The 23294-nt window shown below is 40.4% G+C and overlaps 1 protein-coding gene across 1 annotated transcript; it reads left to right on the top strand.

The window, feature by feature from the left end:
- The first annotated feature begins 872 nt into the window (after positions 1-872).
- IL26 (interleukin 26) lies at positions 873-20893 on the top strand. Its single transcript, XM_045463106.1, has 6 exons — positions 873-977; positions 3792-4185; positions 4272-4328; positions 4507-4641; positions 20333-20398; positions 20727-20893. The coding sequence occupies exons 2-6, from the start codon at positions 4015-4017 to the stop codon at positions 20811-20813; spliced, it is 516 nt and encodes a 171-aa protein (XP_045319062.1). The 5' UTR covers positions 873-977; positions 3792-4014; the 3' UTR covers positions 20814-20893.
- The last annotated feature ends 2401 nt before the right edge of the window (positions 20894-23294 follow it).

Genomic DNA, 23294 nt, shown 5'->3' with positions numbered 1-23294 from the left:
ACACGTACTAACAGCCATGCACACAGTCTGAAGTGGGGACATGACTGGCGACTGCACAGGGAAGGACAACTGTGTATGGGCTGACTTGGTGATGTAATTATAAGAGGATGGATTATAAAACAGGTTGTGATTTCAGAGATATTAAGATGTGGGGGAAAGAAAAAAGCCAAACCGCAAATGTGTCTTAGAGTCAACTAAATCGTTTAGCAATTGAGGAACCCGAATGGGTGTTGTTTTTTTCCTCCTACAGAGGAGAGGTCTCAAAGTGAGCTGTGATTCTCTGCATGAAACCCATTTTGCTCATTAGATGCTTGACCATCAGAGGGCGCTGCTAGCATTCTTTTGGGTGTGTGAGGGTGGAGCTGAATTTTAAGGAAAATGGCTGCCATACCGGCGTTTGGGAATTGGGGTAGCCAGCTGTGCTTTGGGGCAGATCAGTTGTTTAAATGTTCTCCTGTACATTATGTAGGAGTAGCAGCCTTAAAATATCCACTTAATGGCCCCGGTCTGCTTTCTGGATGTGTGTGGAGGTGAATTGAATTCCTCATGCCTGCATACTCTTTGAAATATGGTCAGATCATTGTTCATCCTTTGCTTTCCTCACCATTCAACCATTTGCTTTCTTCAACCATTTCTCAACACTTTTGAAAGTTTGTGAGAGACTTAAACATTATTCAGAGTATTGCACATGCATTTTGCTGTGGTCTGAATGCTTGTGTCTTAGATTCATATGTTGAACTCTAGACCCCAAGTTGGTGGTATTAGGTGGGACCTTTGAGAGGTGGTTAGGTCATGAGGGCAGAGTCCTCATGAATGGGATTTGCGCCTTTATAAAAGAGGCTCCAGAGAGATCCCTTGCCCCTTCCACCATGTGAGGACACAGTGAGAGGCTGGCTGTTTGCAACCCAGAAGCCAGGCTTCACCAGACTGTTGACCACGCGGACATGTTGATCTGGGACTTCCCGGCCTTCACGTCGGTGAGAAATTAATTTCTGTTGCTTATAAGCTATCTAGTCTGTAGTATTTTGGTATAGAACCTGGACAGATTAAGATACATTTATTATTTGAAAAATAATAATGTAATAGTTACCACTTGCAGGGTGCATCTGTAGCTGCCCTTGTGCTCAGCATTCTATTGATATTATCATATTTTTTGCTCATGACAGCCGTCTGAAGTAGGTACAATTATTGTCCCATTTTAATGACGACAAAAACTAAAGCTCAGAGAGGATTAGCAACTTCCGCATGGCTATACAACTAGTAGGGTAGTTGCATCTGAGTTTCAAAACCAAATCTCCTTGTAACCAATAGCCATTTTTATGTAGTTCTGTATAAGGAACTTATAAAAGTGACATAATAAAAATACATCCAAAATGAGAGAGACTTGTGTTTCAGCTGGTGCCCCAAGGATATCACGTACTTATTCTAATGGCTCTTTTGTTACTTGGGGGCACTTTTGGAACCCCCTGTTGGAATTGTCTTTAGGACGTGTGTTTTGAGTCTCCTTTATCACTTGTCATCCTTTGGGGGCCAGATTGGACTGTTTGAAGGACCCTAATGAGGCTGAGGTGCCAACTAAGATGTAGGATGACTATGGTCCACAGGGAGATACAGTTTTCAGACATAAGGAAATGGCCAGTTTTCTGGAGTCGGTTGTGAATCAAAGCGGAGGCATCCCTGGGATGTTATGATCTTCCTTGGGTCCTGATAGTTTGAGGGACATGAGACATTTATGTAAATGCAACCAGTAGGAGTTAAAAATTCGTCAGAACACGTATTCATTTACCAATATTAGCGATTCGCGTTGCACTTATGTTTTGTTGCCGCACACCAGGGACCCCCAAATTAGCTGCTCAAGGCAGTGTACAGCTCCTGGAAGTATTTTGTGTGGTCCTTTTAGTGCACCCACACGGTGTGTTAACAGGCTGTATAATTAGGCAGATTTTAGGTTTGGTGGCAATGTAAGCAATTTAGTTCCGACTGTCCCATATGCGTTTACCCAGGGTGTTTATGTTAATCCTACACCCTCTGAAAGCATTTGGGCTTTTGATCCCTGGTAGTTCATACTCTTTTCTATAAAGGAATTTTGAATACTAGGCATCATTCTTCTCAAAAACAAAACAAAACAAAACAAAACAAAACAAAACAAAACAAAACAAAACACCACCTTGGGATATTCCATGTCCCAGTTCAAACACCTTTAAGCTACTCCTAGCTAAAAAAGAATTCTTCCTTTTCCCGAATTTTTGTAAAATTTCAGTGAACTCCCTTTGTGCTCCCAATCAGCTGTCTTCTGCTGTAGCTCTTTGTGAACATTCCCATCTCACCTCAGAGAGTGTGTCTTTCACAGCAGAGCTGGTCCTGTGGGCATAAACTTCCGGTGTTGCAAAATCTACCTACTTTTTGAAGCAGCAGGAAATATTCCCCCGTGTTTGGACCTCTCACTCCTACTTTCTCTTCGCTCCTTTGCCAGCCTGGTGGTCTTGATTTAGACATTTGTCTTGAATTCTGAAGTCTGTCACTGACTAGTTTTTTTTTTTGTTTTTTTGTTTTTTTGTTTTTTTTTTTTTATTTTTGGGACAGAGAGAGACAGAGCATGAACGGGGGAGGGGCAGAGAGAGAGGGAGACACAGAATCGGAAACAGGCTCCAGGCTCTGAGCCATCAGCCCAGAGCCCGACGCGGGGCTCGAACTCACAGACCGCGAGATCGTGACCTGGCTGAAGTCGGACGCTTAACCGATTGCGCCACCCAGGCGCCCCTGTCACTGACTAGTTTTGAGGAATCTCTTGCTCACAACCAGCTTCCAGTTTTGTTTTGCTCGAGTACTACATTAACTGCGCATGCTAGGCTTTGGTGCCTTGTCTTTGCTTCTCCTTATATGATTCTAGGCCACATCCACTTCTTAGCTTGGGGCTACTCCCTCACATGGACCATACCTGTCACCACTATCAGAAGGACTGGGGCAGAATTGAGGATGGGATTCCATGGACCATCTGCCTTTATAGTCCCCCTGGTACCTAGGCAGGTCTCTGTATAGGCAGATCCTCGACAGAAATTTGTTGATGGAATAAAAAAACAACACAGTTACAGTAGCATTTTGTGGCGTAGAAAGGAAAGCATTTTTTCAACGAACATCGGCTGTGCTTCCTTAGATGAGGCGTCATCTGGGTAGGGGCTAAGGATTCAGAGATAGAAAGGTTGGGTCTCTTTCCTTAAGAAATGTGCATGCTACTCAAAGTCTAGCGCTAGAAGCTGGGCAGTCAACTTGGACAGAGATGATAGAGAATTTACTAAACCGTGGGCCTTAACCCCAGGTCCCTATGCCAAACAAATCTCGAGTATGTTAGGGGAGTTACAGTTTCTGAGTTGGAAAGATTCTTGAGAAAAATTGGAAAAACTCTCTTGGGTCTTAATGCTGGCTGGCTAAAGAAAGGTGGCTGCTGAGAGAAGAGAGGGAGCCTGGCGAAGGACTCTGCAAGGGATATGTGTAAAACCCATAGGAGATCATGAGCAAGTTTCCCAGGGCTCTCCACTCTACCTGTGGTTAATTTTGGGGGGGCGGGGATATTGGCTAAAAAGGAGATTTTATTTTTCATATGGACATAAAAAAAAAAAAAAAAATCACACGGCCTCCCGGAGATGAGTCTCCCTTACTGGCATGTCATGAACCTGTTTAAAACAATGCATCTGTTGTGATAGGCAACTGAGGTTCTGACTTGACTTTTTTTTTTTTTTTTTTTTTTGAAAAGGGGGCCCTAACCTTCCCAGTAAACTTGTGCTTTTTCTTAGTGTCACAGATAGCGTGGTCAAAGCTTTTTTGGTTATGAAGCAAGCTCTAAAAAAAAATAGAACAGCCGGAGTGATCTTCCTCTCTGTAAACTGTAAGTTATCTACCACAGGATCTCATTGAAGAGGTGGCCTTGAGGGCTTAAGTAAGTAGGTTATCCGATCATCGAACCAGCACAAGAAACTGTCTGGCGAGCGACAGGAGCCCAGAGTGGGGTGGAGGGAGATGCAGGCGAATTGCATTTTGAGGTCTGGGTTGCTGTTTGCCACTCTGTCTCTTGTCATCGCCAAGCACAAGCAATCTTCCTCTGCGAAAGGTTGTTACCCAAGGGGCACACTGTCCCAAGCTGTTGACAGACTCTACGTCAAGGCGGCATGGCTCAAAGCAACAATTCCAGTAAGTATCAGGCTCTGCTTAAAATGATGACCTGACGGACATTTGTTAATTCTGGATAACACTTATCTCCCTTTGTTTTATTGTAGGAAGACCGCATAAAAAATATACGATTATTAAAAAAGAAAACAAAAAAGCTATTTATGGTGAGCCAGAGGGTTTTTAAAATGTTTTTCATCTTTCTACTTGTTTGATGCTTTCCCTCCTGCATTTTAATTTTTCCAGGTGGTCATTACGTCATAATCAGGTGGGGATTGCCGTGACATTTTACAAAAACTATATCCCACGGTTTACTTTATGCGATTTCTCATATCTTGTTTATAGAAAAACTGCAGATTCCAAGAACAGCTTCTGTCCTTCTTCATGGACGATGTTTTTGGTCAACTCCAATTACAAGTCTGCAAGGAAAGACACTTTGTGGAAGAATTTCATAGCCTTAGGCAGCAATTGAGCCGCTGTGTAAGTATGCACAGCAAACACAGTGAGTTTAATCCTAGAAACCTACCTAGAAAACAGCATGTAGGGAGCTGTCTCCACAGCAAGGGTGAGTAAAAGGGGCTTTCTAATTGGTGGCTTGTGGTCCAAATGGAGAGTTTATTGTCAGTGAACCAGCACTGAATAACCACGAGTAACTCATAATGCCAATACTTATTGTTTCTTTTTTTAATATTTATTATTCTTAAGAAGTGGCACATACGACATCTTGGAGATCTAAAATACCATGGAATGATCCTCAATATTTGTTTATTTATTTGTTTGTTTGTTTACTTATTGTTTGCTCTGTATATGAGTCCCAAGTGATTCATTCACTTATTTAATAAATATTTCTTAAGCACCAACATGTGCCACACACTATTCTAGGCTGTTATTTCCTTCTTTTCTTTCTTTCTTTCTTTCTTTTTCTTTCTTTCTTTCTTTCTTTCTTTCTTTTTCTTTCTTTCTCTCTCTTTTTCTTTCTTTCTTTCTTTCTTTCTTTCTTTCTTTCTTTCTTTTTTTCTTTCTTCTTTCTTTCTTTCTTTCTTTCTTCTTTCTTTCTTTCTTTCTCTCTTTCTTTCCTTGCCATATTGATGAGAGCTTTTAGATTGCTTTTTTCTTATTTACCTAATTTTTTTTTATAGCTATACCCTTTTTAAGGCACGGTCTCAGTCCAAACTTTATAAAAACAGGGGTATGTCTTCTTTGGCCCTTAAGTTATTTGATGATGCAGTATGGCCACTGTCACCACAAGCAATGGGGAATTAATTAAGAAGGTTAAAGTGACCACATTTCTCTATAAACATTCACAGTAAGAAAGACCGGTGCAGAACAATGAAACAAAATAAAGCAAAACAATTAAGCTGGGGTCAGTGCAATATTAGTCGACTTGCCTCTGTGGGGGATGGTAAATCTTTTCTATGATCCTGTTTGGGTTCCAAGCATGCTTTCTCAGCCTCTTATGATTGTACCTTGCAGGCGGTGTGAAGGGGGGGTAGTGATGATTATTGCAGTCCTTGGATTGCTAGATGGAAACGAGTTCTCTACTCTTGGGCATTATGGTCACTGAGACTTCAATTCCGGGCAGTTGCAGGTGGAGTTTCACTTAAGAGTTAAGATGTGTTTTCCTTGGGGTCTGTCAAAGTGTTCAGGATCTCAAATTGCAGACCACAGCACAGAGGCATTATATGTGGGTGAGGTGGTCGGTAGGTAAAAAAATTTCACTGAATTTATCTTCTCTTTTTCTTTGGCTAGTTTGTGTTTAAGTTATGTCCTTGTTTGAAGCTTGGGTTGCATGGTGTCTTATAAACTCTCCGATCCCATTCATGTATCTGCAACGATAAAAATTACAACCTGGTGCCTCTTTGTAGAAGAGAGAGAATGCCCTGGGCCAATTCCCTTGCCTAAACTAATGGAAAGATCCTTACTTCTCTTTGGCTTTTTTTATACTTTACCTTTGAGGTCATCTTAAGATAGGGAATAATATAAATAGCCTTTTAAATTTAAGTTGAATTATTATGTAGTTTTATATTTCATTCCCCCTCCCGCCAGCCTATTAGGTTATAAGTAAGAGCGTTTTCGCCGCTAAAAGATTTGAGGAGGAGGAGACTACCTCTTGAAGGACTTGATATAGGGGAAATAATGAGACCTAAGGCAGCCACTGTAGGCTGGGGTGGAGTTCAAATGAACAATCGAGCTGCTTCCATTTCGGTGTCTGGAGACCAGGATCCTCTTCAGCCCGTTTTTGTTTTTTTTTTGTTTTTTGTTTTTTCTTTTTCTTTTAAATGCATCCTGTTTCTCTTCACTTTTTGTTTTAACCCCGATTCCTCCGTGTAGGTGCTATTCATTGCATTAGTCAGTCGATTTCATATCATGTTATTTCAAATGAAGTTGTTAATGGTGGTGAGGCACTAGAATAAATCCTTGCCTGATACTGTAGAGTGTATCTAGATGCCTGGAGCCCCAAAAGGTGTGTTTATTTTCCCATCAGTTGGGTTTCCTCGGCTCAAATAGCTAGAGAACTCAATGATGGCTATAACCAAGACCATGAAACGTTCTAGATGAAAAATACAATTATCTAGGAACTCTGGTTTGCCTGGATTTATTTCTGGAGAAGTTTTTTTTTCCCTAAAGAGACCTGTCAAAAAAGATACTTCTGCCAACAGAGATGTTTCTTTCAGGGACTTGGGTCACACGGCCTGTGGGAGCAGTGGGGTACCTCCCGCGCGGGCTGTGACTGCGTACCAAAGTGGCTGGCTCCCCCTTGTGGCCAAATACGAGCACACACGTCCACTCAACCTCCCTGAGCGCCACCTAATTCAGGGCTTTCCTTCTTACTTTCTCCCACCTGAAGTCAAGCGTTGCTAGCCCCAGTTAATTTGTCTCACAGACTTTGGAGTTTATGCTGAGAGGTATACCAGCCACCTCTGCGAAGCTGAAAAAGAAAATCAGAGGATTAGCCTGAGTTTGGAAAGCCTTCGCAGACATTTTGTCAGGGAAATAGGTGCTTGCGTCTGGTTTAATCTTTTGGCCAATGATAATTTTGTATTTTTGGTATGAGAAGTTGGTATCTGTTTAATATAAATTTACTGAGCATCTGCTCTAGTCAGTGAATGATTTCTTCTTATGAATATAGAACTTTCCTGCAAATGGTGTTGTAAAGACAAATGAAAACCCAATCAACTGGAACTAAAATGGTTAAAAGAAACAAGTCAGTTTTGTAAACTGAATTTTTGCAAATTGGCTTACAGCAGGTGGCCTACTTCTGTATTTTCCAGGTTCTGTCCTGGGTGAGAAAGACCAGTCTGATCAAGACCCCGGTCTCTGGTGCTTGTACTCTTCTTACCGGCAGAGAGATGTAAACAAAGAAGGCCAGTGAATCATGAAATGTGACATGTGTGATGCTGAGTTTTCTGTGTGACCCGGTCACTGTGGAACCACAAAGGGGGAGGTAGTTAACTCTGTCCACCTTGAGGTTTGGAGAGCATGTATTATTGAAGGAGGTGATGACTGCTTTTGGTTTCCTGGGGAATGAGGGGGCAGGAATGGCAGGGGGAGAAGCTTGAATAAAGCTTGATGGTGTGAAATGACATATCATATTCAGGAAACAGCAAGTAACTGAGTATGAATGTAGAATGGCTTGGGGAATGTCTAGAGGAGGCTGGTTGTTTAGATTTTAGCCAGGAGATGCTAATAAAGGGCTGGCTAAGAGAGGCATGATAACACCGGCTAAGGATAAGGATTGTCCTGAAGAAAAACGTAAAGCCATCGAAGGGCAGGGCAAGATCACATACTCTTATGTTTCAGAGAAAGCTCTTTGGTGAAGGTAGAGGGATGTAGGTGGGGCGGTGAGGCTCTAGGGAGAAAAAAGTATATAAAACGCATTGCAATAATGTGGCTGCAGTGAACACACTCGGGTCATAGGGAAGGGCGAGGAGAGTCTGAGGAAGAGAGGAGAGTCTGGGATGAGCCTAAGGTTCTTACCTGGGGGGGCTGAGTGGGAGGGGGTGTCATTCATTAAACATAGAAAGAGAAAGCTTGGAGTAAGGTAAATGAGTTGCTGTCAGACCTGCTAGAAGTTTCAGGAGTCCCATGCATCAGAGTAATCATAAGAGTAGTATGTAAGCTTTCCATATATATTTTGGGTATGTTTAATATTTATGATGTATTTATTAACAGATTTATTGAGATATAATCAACACACGATTAACTGAACATAGTTCAAGTGTGTAATTTGGTAGTTTTGATATGCGTATACCCTTGTGAAGCCATCGTCACAATTAAGATAATGGACATATCCATCACCCCCAAAAGTTTCTTGGTGCCCCTTTGTGATCTGTCTCCGTCCCCAGGGAATCACTGATCTGCCTTTTGTCACTGTAGATTTTTTTGCATTTCCTAGAATTTGATGTAAATGGCCTATGTTACACTCTTTTATGTCTGGCTTTTTCCACCCAGCATAATTATTTTGAGATTCACTCGTGTTACTGAGTGTATCGGTCATTTATTCCTTTTTTATTGCCATGTAGTATTCTATGATAATGATGTAGTACAATTTGTTTGTTTGCCTACTGATGGGCTTTTGTCCCCCCAGCTTTCAAGCTATCACAAGTAAAGCTGCTATGAATATTTGTATGCAAGTCTTTGGACAGGTATTTTCATTTCTCTTGGGTAAATACCTAGGAGTGGCATAGTTGGATCATAAGTTAGGTGTATGTTTTGTAAGAGATGGCCAAACTGTTTTCCAAAGTGACTATCCCATTTTACGTTCTCACCAGTAGTGTGTGAGAGTTCACTACTCAGGATCCTTGCTATCGCTTAGTATGGTCAATGTTTACACATGCCAGCCAGTGTAGTTGTGGTATCACATTGTGTTTTCAATTTGCATTTCCCCAGTCATTAATGATGTTGAGTATCTCTTGATTTGCCTATTTATCATCAATATATCCTTGGTGAAGTGTCTGTTTGGATATTTTGCCCATTAAAAAAAGAGGTTGGTTATTTTCGCACTGGGTTTTGCATATGTTTGTTTTCAAGTATATTCTGCATGCAAATCTTTTATCAGATATATAATTTGCAAATATTTTTCTCTTGGTCTGTGACATCTTTTCATTATCTTAACAGTGTCTTTTGAAGAGAAGACATTTTACATTTTGATGGTGTCTAACTTATCAATTTTTTTCTTCAATGAATCATGCCTTTTGTGCCACATTTAAGAAATCTTTATTTAACACAAGGTCTCAAAGAACTTTTACTATGTTTTCATTTACAATTTTTTCTACTTTTAGGTTTCACATTTAGGTCAATGCCTTTTCACCTGTTGAGATGACCATGTGATTTTTATTTTTTAGACGATTGATACCAATTACATTGGTTTTCAAAGTTATGCCAACTTTGCATTTCCGGGATGTAGTCTATTTGGTAATAATGCGTTGTCCCTATCATGTATTGTTAGGTTCAACTTGCTAAAATTTTATTAATAAGTTTTGTATCTATGTTTATGAGGGACATTTATATCCTTTCCTTTAATATCTTTGTCTCATTTTTGGAATTAGTATAATGCTGATCTCATTCAGTAAGTTGGAAAGTATTCTCCCCTCTTCCATTTTCTGGAAGGGCTTGCATAGAATTGATCCTTTGAAGCCATTTTTTGAAGCCAATGGTCCAGTGAAGCCATTTTTGCCTAGAGTTTTGTGTATGGGAAGATTTTAAAGTATTTTAAGTATTTTAGTTTTTAATAGCTGCAAGGCTATTGATATTCTTAATTTCTCCTTGAGTGAGCTTTGATAATTTGTGTTTTTCAATTTTATTATTCATTTCATCAAATCTACCAAATTTTAGCCACAAAATTGTTCATGTTATTTCTTTAGTATCCTTTTAAAAAATTTTTAAAATGTAATGTTTATTTATTTTGAAAGAGAGAGAGACAGACAGAGTGTGAGCAGGGGAGGGGCAGAGAGAGAAGGAGACACAGAATCTGAAGCAGGCTCCAGGCTCTGAGCTGTCAGCACAGAGCCCGAGATGAGGCTCAAACTCAGGAGCCGTGAGATCATGACATGAGCGGAAGTCGGACGCTTAATCGACTGAGCCACCCAGGCGACCCACTTTAATATCCTTTTAATGTTTGTAATAGTATGGGATGATGTCATTTCTCTCATTGTGGATATTGGTATTTTTTGTCTTCACCTTTTTTCCCCTGAAATTTTATTGAATTCATCAATTTTATTGACTTCTCAAAGAATCAGTTTTTAGTTTGATTTCCTCTATTGATTTTCAGTTTTGATTTCACTGATTTTCATTCTGAGTTTTATTATTCCTTTCTTCTGTTACATTTGAGTTTACTCTTTTTTTTTTTTCTGGTTTCTTAAGTTGAAAGATTGGGTCACTAATTTGAGATCTTTCAGTGTTTTCTTAAGGTGAAAGCTGAAGTTATTAGTTGAGGTTTTTTTAATCTTTTCAGTATAGGAATTCAGTGTTTTGAATTTCCCTTTTGGTACAAAGTACTTTAGCTACATCCCACAATCTTTGATATGTTGTGCTATTTTCATTTACCTTGAAATACTTTCTAGTTTCCTTTTTGATTTCTTCTTAGATCCATTTGTTATTTGGAAGGGAATCCTTTAGTTTCTGTATATTTGGGGATTTTTCCAGATGCCTTTTTGATTTTGATTCCTAATTTGATTTCATTTTCGTCAAAGAGCATCCTTTATGTGACTCAAATCCTTTTATGTTTGTTGAGCCATGTTTTATGGCCCAGAATTTGGTTAATTTTGATAAACATTCTATGTGTATTTGAAAAGAATTGATATCTTGCTGTTGGGTGGGGTGTTCTATAAATATCACTTAGATCTAGTTGTCACTATTTTCCAATTTTTCTATATCTTTACTGATTTTTTTAAACTTATTTTATCATTTATGGACATCTCTGGCATTAATTTTGAATTTTTCTATTTCTCTATCAGTATTCATGGTAGAAGCCTCATGTATTTTGAAGTTCTGCTATCAGGTGCGTAAATATTTATGACTACAGGGCGCCTGGGTGGCGCAGTCGGTTGGGCGTGCGACTTCAGCCAGGTCACGATCTCGCAGTCTGTGAGTTTGAGCCCCGCGTCAGGCTCTGGGCTGATGGCTCAGAGCCTGGAGCCTGTTTCCGATTCTGTGTCTCCCTCTCTCTCTGCCCCTCCCCCGTTCATGCTCTGTCTCTCTCTGTCCCAAAAAAATAAATAAACGTTGAAAAAAAAAATAAAAAAAAAAATAAAAAAAATATTTATGACTACAATATCATCTTGATGAATTGACCCCTTTATTTTATAAAAGTACCCTATGGTCCTTCATAATAGTCTTTGTTCTGAAATCCACTTTTTCTGATAAAAATAGAACCACTTCAGCCTTCCTTTGATTTGTGTTAGCATGATATATCTTTCTCTGCCCTTTCACTGTTAACTTATTTGTGCCTTTTATTTAAAGTGGATTTCTTTTAGGCAGCATATATTTAGGTTCTGTGTGTTTTTATCCATGCCGACAATCTTTTTATTGGTAGGTTTAGATCATTTACCTTAAATGTGATGGGGGTTTAATATGGTTGGGGACCACCCTGTTGTTCCTCTTCTATTTATCCAGCTATCCTTTGTTCCATTTTCTTCTTTTTCTGACTTCTTTTCGATTGATTTTTTAAATGATTCCATTTTATCCCTTTTATTAACTTATTAATTATAACTCTGTGTTTTGCCATTTTTGAGACTCTTCATTCTTTTGCGTAGACCCAGGTTCCTATCTGGTAATATCTTCTTTCTCTTTGAAGGATTTCCTTTAACATATCTTGTGGTACAGTTCTATTAGGGATGAATTCTTTCAGATTTTTTCTTTTCTCCTCTTCTGGTTCTTCTTCCAATTTATTTGTTAAAGATATAGCATTGTTTGCCTTACAAAGTTTCTCATAGTCTGCAGTTTGAGGATTGAATCTTCATTGTCATTTAATTTGTTTTTCTTTATTTTCCATACATTGGTAATTACACATAGATACTTGATCAGATTCAGCTTGATGTTTTGGCTGAATCACTTCATATGTAAGGTTGTGTACTTTTCATCAGAGACACATAGTATATGGCTTTTATGTTTATGATATTAGCAGTCGTTAATTATTGTCTAGATATATTTATTCATAAGGCATTGCAAAATGATACTTTAAATTTTTTTTTAATGTTTATTTATTTTTGAGACAGAGAGAGACAGAGCATGAATGGGGGAGGGGCAGAGAGAGAGGGAGACACAGAATCGGAAGCAGGCTCCAGGCTCTGAGCCATCAGCCCAGAGCCCGACGCGGGGCTCGAACTCACGAACCGTGAGATGGTGACCTGAGCTGAAGTCGGACGCTCAACCGACTGAGCCACCCAGGCGCCCCGCAAAATGATACTTTAAAAATTCTATTATACCTTCTTTATTTATAAATGGGGTAATTCCACAAACAGAACCTACCCTTACTACTTGGCTCGCCTGAGAAATTTATCTTATAAGAAAGGCAGAACAAATACTTAATTCTTTTTCTTTCTTTACTAGTTTTCAGTATAAGGAATTGATTTTCTAACATTCTTCCCAGGTGATCAGTGAGTTGTTATTTTCTCCTAGAGTTATTATTAACTCATGGACTTAAATTATTTTTCATTTCTGAGGACTCTTTCTGGCTTCTACAAGCTTCCTGCCTTCCATTTTTTAAGTCCACCAAGATTGGCGTGTTATTAAGCCGCTCCTAAGAGACAGAACCATGATAATTATCATGATAAGCTATTTGGTCTGGAATTCTGGTACCACTGTATTTGAATGTCATCTCCTTTTTTTTTTTTTGTAACATTCTAGGTATTTTGCAGCACCTAATAAAATATTATATTTTAAAATTAGTCTGATTTGGGCAATTCAGGTCGTATAATTATTCAAAGGAAATAAGTTATGGGGAATGTAAACATTTTTATTTTTATAATCTTTGCTAGCCATAGTATTTGGCTAAATGGTATTTGGAAAGCTGACCTATGCATATGTGAAAAAACACATGAAAGATTTTTTTTAAGAAAAAATTTGTTAATGTTTATTTATTTTTTTGAGAGACAGAGAGAGAGAGAGAGAGAATGAGTGGGGAAGGGACAGAGAGAGACAGAGACACAGAGTCCAAAGCAGGCTCCAGGCTCTGAGCTGTCAGCACAAGAATCCGACACAGGGCTCAAACTCACGAACTGTGAGATCATGACCTGAGCCAAAGTCAGACACTTAAGTGACTGAACCACCCAGGTGCCCCTAAAGATTCTCATGATGCTCAAATACTCTCAGATAAAAAGGAACTTACGAGTTGCTTAGTTGAATTCATGAAAAATTTGCCTAATTGCTAGTGATCAAAGTTGAAACTGACACTGAAAAAAAACTCCACTAGTTTTTAAGATTTCATTATCTCCTTTAATTGGCATTCAATTAAATACATTTCTTTATATTTATTATATGTACTTAATTTTAAAGTCTGGTAAATCTTGGCTAAGAGAATATTTGTGTCTCCACATCTTGTAGTGTATTCAACAGGTAATCTGTGTCATTAATTGCAACTAGCTTATCAACTTACAAAACATGCCTGTTACTTATCCTGGCAGTTTCAAGTTGTTTTAATTGCAACCGATTGAACTGATAAAACTAGAAGTAGAAAGTGAGACCAGCCCTGTGTTATTCTCTCATTAAGTGCAAAGTCCAGTCCAAAACCTGTCTTCAGCAATACCAATAATCTCATCTTGTGGTTGTTGGAAGACTTAAATGCACATGCTAGTGTCTATTAGCATATAACGGTGCTGTCAAATTCTTAGTGTCTTTCCTTATTGCTTTCCTTACACACAACACTAATTTTCTTCCAATTACATTTTGGCGACAATTTCCAAAGGAATGGGTCACCTAAACAACAAATTCCTTTTCAGTGCCCATGTTAGTGTTAACTTGCATAATGTGTACAATTTATAGTAGTTCTTTAAACATAAAGAGATCATTTTTGAGTAACCGGTTTAAATCTTGGTGTATATATTTTCTAATGATATTACAGAATCTCTTTGTTGCCAAATTCGCTCCTTAGTTAGCGGTATATAAGTTCTCTGTCAGAATTATGGGGCACAGCTCCATCTTTCCGTGGGCTACGTTACGTGGAATTATTCTTTTTTTTTCTTGATATATAATTGACATACAACATTATATTAGTTTTCAGATGTGCAACATAATGATCCAATATTTGTATCAATTATGAAACGATCACCACAATAAGTCTAGTTAACACCGCATGCATGGACTCATTCTGATAAACAGTTACATTGAGAGCGTTTAAGAGTTTGTAGTGAAGGTATTTGGAAACTCTTTCTAGTTTTTTCTATGGAACATGGAGAAATGTTGTGTGAAAAAAAAAGATGGTGCAATCCAGTCTGAAGTCGTGTGATGAGGTAAATATAGGGGCTTATGTACGATTTTACATTCCTCCAGTGGTTGTGAAAATGCTGCATTTGTTGATGATAGGATATAAGCTAATCAAACTCTTCATAGAAAGAATTTGAGGTCGTTCTTTGGAGAATACACTATGTACAGTTAGTTCTCTGCAGGAATACAGCATGTGTAGCTGTCTAGTCCTTGACCCACGTATTTCATTTCCACAGCATTATCAGCGGAGAAGGATTTTCCATTTGTCTTTTAGCGGTCATACATAATCCAAATTTGTATAATTATTCAAAACGTGAGGAGATTGGGGACACAAAATTACGGATTGTATTTGTTCATCCCGTTGTTTTTAAGAAACCAAAATGCTCACTGATGCCCGGGACATGCTTCATTCTGTTGTTAAACCAGAGGCCCTGTGAACCCCAAAGCTGTAAGCTGGTGCTTGCGTTGTGTTCATTGATCCCTTCACTCACCAAACATTTAGTGAGCATCTAATGCTTGCTGAACACTATTCCAGATGCTGTAACAACCAAAATTGACATATAATATCTCCGTCCTTTTAGAACTCCTTGAAAATGCTGCCAGCCAGTTTCAGCGGGTCTCAGCTAGGGCTGGGTGCTGTGCAGGGAGCTGGCGGCAGGAGGCGCTGTGGCGGGGCTGGAAGCTGGGGGCCAGACAGCAGCTCGTTGAATCTGGGCGTTTTAGCTGAGACCTGAAGGGTGTCCAGATCATCTCTGCGATCTTCAGTCTGGAGCACTGAGCTTCCTCTGCCCACTTGGCTCTTCTCCCTGCCTCTGCACTCCACCACACTCACCCTTCAAGGTGCAGCTAACTGGAGTTTTTCTTCTGGAAGTCTTATGGAATCCCGCAGCCAGCTGCCTCTACTTCTTAGAGCAATTGTATTTTTTTAAAATCACAATATTTATCACACAGTGTTGTAATTTTGCGTCACCATTTGTCTGAGCAGACTGTGAGCCATCGCTTGTGTGCCAAGGCCATTTTTCATCTTGCAGGCTACTTTTATCTTATTTTGTTTTATTTTATTTTACTGTATTTTATTTTTAAAAGTGTATTTATTTATTTTGAGAGAAAGAGAGCGTGCGTGCATGCAAGCAGGGGGAGGGGCAGAGAGAGAGAGGAGAGAGAACGTTCCTTAAAAAAAAAACCTTTTTAAATCAAAAAATTGTTTTATTCTCAAGTTAGTTAACATACAGTGTAGTCTTGGCTTCACGAACAGAACCCAGTGATTCATCTCTTACATATGGCACCCAGTGCTTTTCTGGAAAAGTGCCCTCCTTAATGCCTGTCACCCATTTAATACCCCCCTGCAACGCCCATGAACTCGCAGTTTGTTCTCTGTATTTAACGGTGTCTTGTGGTTTGTTTCTCTCTCTCTCTGTTTTTATCTTCTTTTTCCTTCCCTTCCCCTATGTTCATCTGTGAGTTTCTCAGATTCCACGTATGAGTGAAATCATATGAAATCCGTCTCTCTCTGACTGACTTATTTCAAGAGAGAACATCCTAAGCAGACTCTGTTGTCAGCACAGAGCCCAAGGAGGGGCTCAGTCTCACGAACCAAACCGTGAGATCATGACCTGGGCTGAAATCAAGAGTTGGACACTTAACCATCTGAGTCACTCAGGTGCCCCTATCTTGCAGGCTACTTTTTTAAAAAACTTGTTTGTTTGTTTATTTATTTATTTTGAGAGAGAGCAAGCAGGGGAGGGGCAGAGAGAGAGAGAGAGAGAGAGAATTCCAGGCAGGCTCCATGCTGTCAGCACAGAGCCCGAGGTGAGACTCGAACCCACAAACCATGAGATCATGACCTGAGCTGAAACCAAGAGTCAGACACTCAACCTACTGAGCCACCCAGGTGCCCCTGGCAGGCTACTTTTAAAAATTAAATTAATCAATGTGATATGGGTGGAGGCACTATTGTATGCTTAGTGTATAATAACTATGCAATAAAAATGTATTAACTTAATGATGCATGACTAGGCTGTTGCCTTCTGACATCTCATACTTTTCTTTGAGCCCTAGTTATTCTAGCTCTACTAACAAATGGCCTCCAGTCTAGATCACATCTGCTTTGGTTGAGTTTGTCAAATCATGCATCTGTTCCTACAGTAATGTCGCTGACCCTTTGTTGTGCATTGTTTTCAGCAAATGCAACTATACACGGAAATATAAGGTAGAGGAAATCACTGCATTAGAAATTTCTCTAATTGCATATTAGATGGCAAAGCCATCTGACTTGTGACCGTAAAACCTGGCTGCTCTGCTGGGTCTGTAGACATGTTGACAGCAGTGAGGAAAACAAGAACCTTCTGCATCAGATCTTTACTAGGAGGCCACGTATAGTGAATGGATCTCAAGGCACCAGAAAGCATCCCATAAACCAGCACGCTCCCATGGCAACATTGGCACTATTAAGTGTTTCTTGCCATTGCTGTTGGTGGTGGAGGTGGTTCTTGTTGTTTTTTGCCAAACCTTATTTTTCTCCTTTTTTACTCTCCTCGCCCTTCTTAGGTGGAGTGAAGGCAGAAGTCCTTCTTGTCCTTCCCACCCTGCTCTGGGATGTGCTGCGGGCTGGAGTTTTCTGGGCAGAGACACAGTCAGAAGGAATGCCTTAATGATATTTAACTTCCGTAAGGTCCAGAATTTGGTTGTTTTTTTTTTTTTGGCTTCCCACTTTTGGTGTTAAATCTTTACATCCTAGCACAGGCATACTGGATATTGTGCCGTGTAACTTGGTTCTGTACTTTGTGGTCGATCCTTGCACCTAAGAACTTTGCTACAGTGCCTTGGATTTAGGTAAATGTTGATTCTCTTATGAAGTTCTCTTTCATCCCATTGCAAGATTTGGACCAACTACTTTTCTATTAGATAATTTCAGGTCAGAAGGAATCAGCATCTAATCAAACTGTCTATTTATACGATAATGGGCAGACCTGTCTGAATTTCTTTCCATAGCTACTCTCTTGGCTGGACCTAGACTTGGTTATTTCTCGAATTTACTCTTGTAGTTCCAGTCTGAAAAACAAAATGAACAAAGAAACACACACGCACGCACACACACACACCCCACAGTATTTCTTCTTCTGCTTATTATCACATCGTCCATTTTCACGTAGAAATCTTCTCTGTCTCTGTCTCTGCCGATCAGCTTCGTCCTCTAAAGCCATTTCCAGCATTTCCCTTCTATAATGCAGAACAGAGATCTTTGAACTAATCTCTCTTTGGAACTGGATTTTGAAGGTTTTCAACAAGAGTTTGGCTGAATTGGAATATCTTTTCCAAGTGATGCTGATTTTTTTTTTTTTTTTTTTTTTGGTATAATAGAGTGGTTTCAAATACAGACTCTAGAGTCAGAATATTTGGGTTTGGATCTCAGTTCTTCCACTTACTGTGTGAACACAAGCATACTATTGACTTCTGTGCTTCCACTTATAAATCTGTAAAATGAGGATAACAATAGCACCTACCTCACAGGGTTATTGTGAGGACCGAATGCGGTACTATAATCAAAGCCTTCGGATTAGTGCCTGATACATAATACTAACATAATACCTGTTGACTGTTATTATTTTTACGTAGCAATCTTCTCAGTGTTTCTGTCTTCAGTTGCAGGGGGATTGAGATAAAGTAGAGAGCTCCTGGAGCTGCTGAATTTTTACCTAATAATATTGATCTGGTGTTCTTTTGTTTTTTTGTTTTTTTAATTTCCTGTCCGCAGCTCTTTATTTACTCTTTTGGTTCATCATTATGTCTTCAGGGTTCAGCACTGAAGTCTGACACATAGTGAGCACTTCATCATTTGCGTAATGAATGAATGGATTCTTTCTGACTGTACTCTCTGGGATGGCCTACCACTGTCCAGGATCTGTCACGCATTGTTTTGGCCTCACAGGATCTGGTCTGGGTTGAAATGTCCTCTTCTTCTAAATATTTATTTAGAGAGAGAGAGAGAGAGAGAGAGCGAGCAAGCCAGAGAGGGGGAGAGAGGGAGAGGGAGAGAGAAATCCCAAGCAGGCTCTAACTGTCAAGGAGCCTGACACAGGGCTCGAACTCACAAACCGTGAGATCACGACCTGAGCCGAAACCAAGAATCAGCTGTTCAACTGACTGGGCCACCCAGATGCCCCTGAAATGTCCTCTTCTTAATTCAGGGTTCTTACCACAGGAAAATCCAATGTCATGGTGTGAGTCCTGTAAACAATACCTTAACCCGAACATTCTGTGTCTGCAAGCTCTTCTGTGCCTAATCGGGGAGGCCCCTTGCGCAAGAGGGGTCTCTTCCTTCTACACAGTGTATACCTGAAAGTAGAGTCCCCACTTGGGCAGTCATGACACCATCACCACCATTAGGCCCTGTAACAGCATTCAGGATATAACTGTCAAATCATTTCAGCTATTTTTGCTTGGCAAGAAAAGGAGCCTGAATGCTGCCCATTGTCCCCACTTTTCTCTTTGTGTTCTGGCCTAAAGGGACCTGCTGATTGACATTGGCCATGTCTTATTGGTTTCAAAAGTGCTGTCTTTTAGCTGTTTCCATTCATGAGTTTTCTTTTTTTTTAAGTTTTTATTTATTTTTGACAGAGAGAGCGAGGGAGCGCAAGCTGGGGAGGGGCAGAAGGAGAGGAAGACACAGAATCTGAAGGAGGCTCCCGGCTGTCACCATGAGATCGTGACCTGAGCCAAAGTTGGATGCTTAACCAACTGAGCCACCCAGGAGCCCTTCCATTTCATGAGTTTTAACTGTTACCTTTACTGATGTGCCCAGCACGATTTTATCACTAGGACAGGACCTTTGGCAAGCAACTTAACCATTTGGGACTTGGCTTTCTTTTCTGTAAATCAAGAAGAATTGGCCTATACCACCTCCTTGGTCTGTTCTAGCACTGAGTTTCCACAAGTAAAAACTAAAGTCATGGGCAAGCAAAAGACAATGTTAATGACCTCCTACTTGACTACTAAGTGATTTCTGTGCTCAGAAAGGGTTTGAAAATTCACCTCCTCAAAGGAGATTGGCAGTTTCTCCTAGCCTGGTTACAAGCCATCTTTTCAAAACATTGAACGCTCCTTCTCCTGCTTTAGAAACTAATATTTCCTGATGTTTTCTCCTGGCAATTAGTGCCTGAATACTGTACTGTGCGATGTACGTAGTGGACAGGATGATTTTCCAAAAAGGGAATTTGTTCTTGTAAGTTCCCACATCTCCCATGCTTCCTTTGTCTCTCTGATTGGATTACTCTAGTCTTGCTGCCTTCCTGCCTCTGGGCCTTTACACACCCTCCCCTGTGCCTGAATTATTCTCTCCTGTGCATCTTCCCCAAATGCCCTTTATCCTTTCTTCATGCTCCCATACTACTGGTTCCTTCTCATTTTTCAGATTTTAATTTAAACGTCATTCTTCAAAAGAGCCTTCCCTGACCATCCAGTTGAAAGTAGGCCATTCCTGTAAATTCTTATCAGAGAGTCCCCGGCATTACAAACACAGATTTACTTGTACCTTGTAATTTGTAACTTTATGTTAGTTTCTTTATTTATCATCTGCGTCTCCTATGGAACTGTGCGCTCTGCGATGACAGAGACCAACTATTATTTATTTGCCAGTGCACATCTATGCCCAGAACATTATACCTGCTCAATAAATGTTTATTGAATGGGTAGAAAAGTATTATTACAGCCTCTTCAATAATATAACCTGTATTTTCTGTTGATTTATTAGATTTCATGTGCTCCATCAGCTAGAGAGATGAAAACGATTACCAGGATGAAAAAAACATTTTTTGGGGTAAGTATTTCAAATCATTGTTTTTTTGTTTTTTTTTTTTTTTTTCAACATTTATTTATTTTTGGGACAGAGAGAGACAGAGTATGAACGGGGGAGGGGCAGAGAGAGAGGGAGACACAGAATCGGAAACAGGCTCCAGGCTCTGAGCCATCAGCCCAGAGCCCGACGCGGGGCTCGAACTCACGGACCGCGAGATCGTGACCTGGCTGAAGTCGGACGCTTAACCGACTGCGCCACCCAGGCGCCCCTAAATCATTGTTTTTGAATACTGTACTTTGTTTTTTAAAATGTGAAAATTTCTGCTTTTATATCTCTATTTTATCTGCAGATTGGAAACAAAGGAATCTACAAAGCTGTCAGTGAACTGGATATTCTTCTTTCCTGGATTAAACAATTCCTGGAAAGCATCAAGTAATGCAAGAAGCCAAGTGCATGGATTTGATTGTTATTTTGGAATATAATGAGAACCGCTGGAAATAAATTTATAAGACTGTATTGCTTTTAAAAAACTTTTGTACGGGGCGCCTGGGTGGTGCAGTCGGTTAAGCGTCCGACTTCAGCCAGGTCACGATCTCACGGTCCGTGAGTTCGAGCCCCGCGTCGGGCTCTGGGCTGATGGCTCAGAGCCTGGAGCCTGTTTCCGATTCTGTGTCTCCCTCTCTCTCTGCCCCTCCCCCGTTCATGCTCTGTCTCTCTCTGTCCCAAAAATAAATAAACGTTGAAAAAAAAAAATTAAAAAAAAAAAAAAAAGAAAAAAACTTTTGTACATGGTACTGATACCAAGTTAGATGACTAGGTAAATTTAACATGATAAAGTTTTGGAGATCCATAAATTATCTCTAATATGTACCTTTTCTATATTTTCAAAGAATACTTTCATCCTGAACATGTTTTATTATCCCCAAGTACACTTAATTTAAAGCTGCATAATCAGAATTAACTCATGTAATATTTGTGGAGGAACAATGACAGCTTTCTGGAATACAATATAATGTTATCGAGACTTCCATAGATGCTACTGTGATTATTATCTGGAATTTTATTGAGTACAGTGGGTAACAACCAGATCAGATCAAATGGGACAGACATGGAAACTAACTGCTCGGAATGGTTTAACGGGACGGCCTTTGACAGATACCTCAAGCCTCAAAGACCACAAGCTACCAACCTGAGATGCTGTCGGAGATTGGTCATGCTCTTTCCAGGTGCTGTACAATTAGGAAAGTCGATGGAGGTCAAATAAAAGCCTCAATGCAGCTGAAATTCCTCTACAGGAAACTTTTCAGGGCTTAAAAGCCTCACTGGCCCAGCTAGCCCTTCAGTTAAATGAATAATATGGCTGGGCCTTTGTTTTTGCATTACACGGACTCGGCTTCTCACCTAGAGGCCTGCAAGACCCGGGCCATTTCAGCGAGCAGTTTGTGTGATGGCCGGTTCACTTCTGCAAAGTGTTCCTCGTGCCGCCGAGGCACACAGACAACACTGTGACTTGGTGTTTTGTGATACGAATAGGCAGGGCCTCCTCCAGGTCCGTATGGATTTGGTCCTTGGCCCCTCTTCTCTTTATTGCTGTCCCACCATCCAGTGCTTCTTTTCAATCATATGCTGATTATTCTATTCGCTAGGGACTAGCCTCTCTCGATCTAGCTCATTTTCCAAAATCACTTCTTTGTCCCCTGCCACTCCTTCTCTCTGCTTTCCCCATCCACACCCTGTGGTCCCATGTTTTATCTCTATTAAGACACCCCAGAGAGGGCAAGTTGTGGAGAGAAGAAGGAAATGGAAAGGGGGAGCCTGGAGGACTCTCTTCATCTTGCGCTGTTGACCTAGGGCTTCCCGTTACCTGTCACAACACAACACTATTACGATACCGTTGGCTATAGGCCCTATGCTGTACCTTTCATTCCTCTGACTTATTTGTTCCACACCTGGAAGCCTGTACCTCCCCACTCCCCTTCCTCCTTTTTGCCCCACCCCACAACCTTGGCAACCATCAGTTTGTACTCTGTGTTTAGTTATGGGTCTGTTTTGGGCACCCTACTTTCTTTGAGGAATGTTTGGAAGAGATGGGATCCTGGTGATGAAGAATATGCCCCCTGGCTTTGCCATGGACTTGAGAGGAGGTGGTGTACCCATGGCCTGTCACTACCCCACTTTTAGAAGCTGCCCCTCGTGCCTCAGTTTGACCACGCTGTCCTTCCACAGAGCCCAGGGTCTCCAGTCTTGGTTGCAAACCATGCCTAACCTAACCATGCCACATTGCTTATGGACTCCAGACATCAGTGGGGCTATGAAATATTCGTTTGCTGGTCAGCAAACCCGAGGTCCTGAAGGAAACAATATCACTCGTGCTCCCCAATATTTTTGGCGATTGAATTCAATGTGTTTGTTTATTTCCCCAAATCGTTGATTTGCCCAGAATAGTCAAAAGGCTGCTAAACTCAGTCAGAAGCACTATAGGACTCTAAAGGTCATCACCCAGTAAGAAACCAATATCCATGTCTCAATGCCTATTCACAAGCAAACTTTCTCAAATGCTAAGGAAAAAGCATGGTTTTAGTGTGTTTCAGTAGAGACTGGACTATTGAAAAGGCAAGAAGAGAGAAGCTGGTGTCCCGAGGCACAGTGAGAAAAAGTGTTTGGTGGGGCCACTGGGCTTTGGATGAAGCCTTCCCTTCGGTTTATAGGTCCTCCTCTGGACTTTATCAGAACCAGAGATGGTTACATTTTGGGAAATGGACACATACCCCCAAACACCCACAAAGTGCTCTATGAACCCTAAAGCCATTTAGCATTTATAGATGGAGATTCCTTCTGAGAGATCCCTCCTATATTATACCCAGGAAACTAAATTTCCTATGAAAACGTTGTGTAGGTCAGCATATCATTAGAGCTG

The sequence above is a fragment of the Leopardus geoffroyi genome, chromosome B4 (genome assembly GCF_018350155.1).
Source record: "Leopardus geoffroyi isolate Oge1 chromosome B4, O.geoffroyi_Oge1_pat1.0, whole genome shotgun sequence".
In the NCBI taxonomy this organism is placed as follows: domain Eukaryota; kingdom Metazoa; phylum Chordata; class Mammalia; order Carnivora; family Felidae; genus Leopardus; species Leopardus geoffroyi.
The sequence above is the reverse complement of the archived record's forward strand: the minus strand, read 5'-3'. Positions and strand labels throughout refer to the sequence as shown.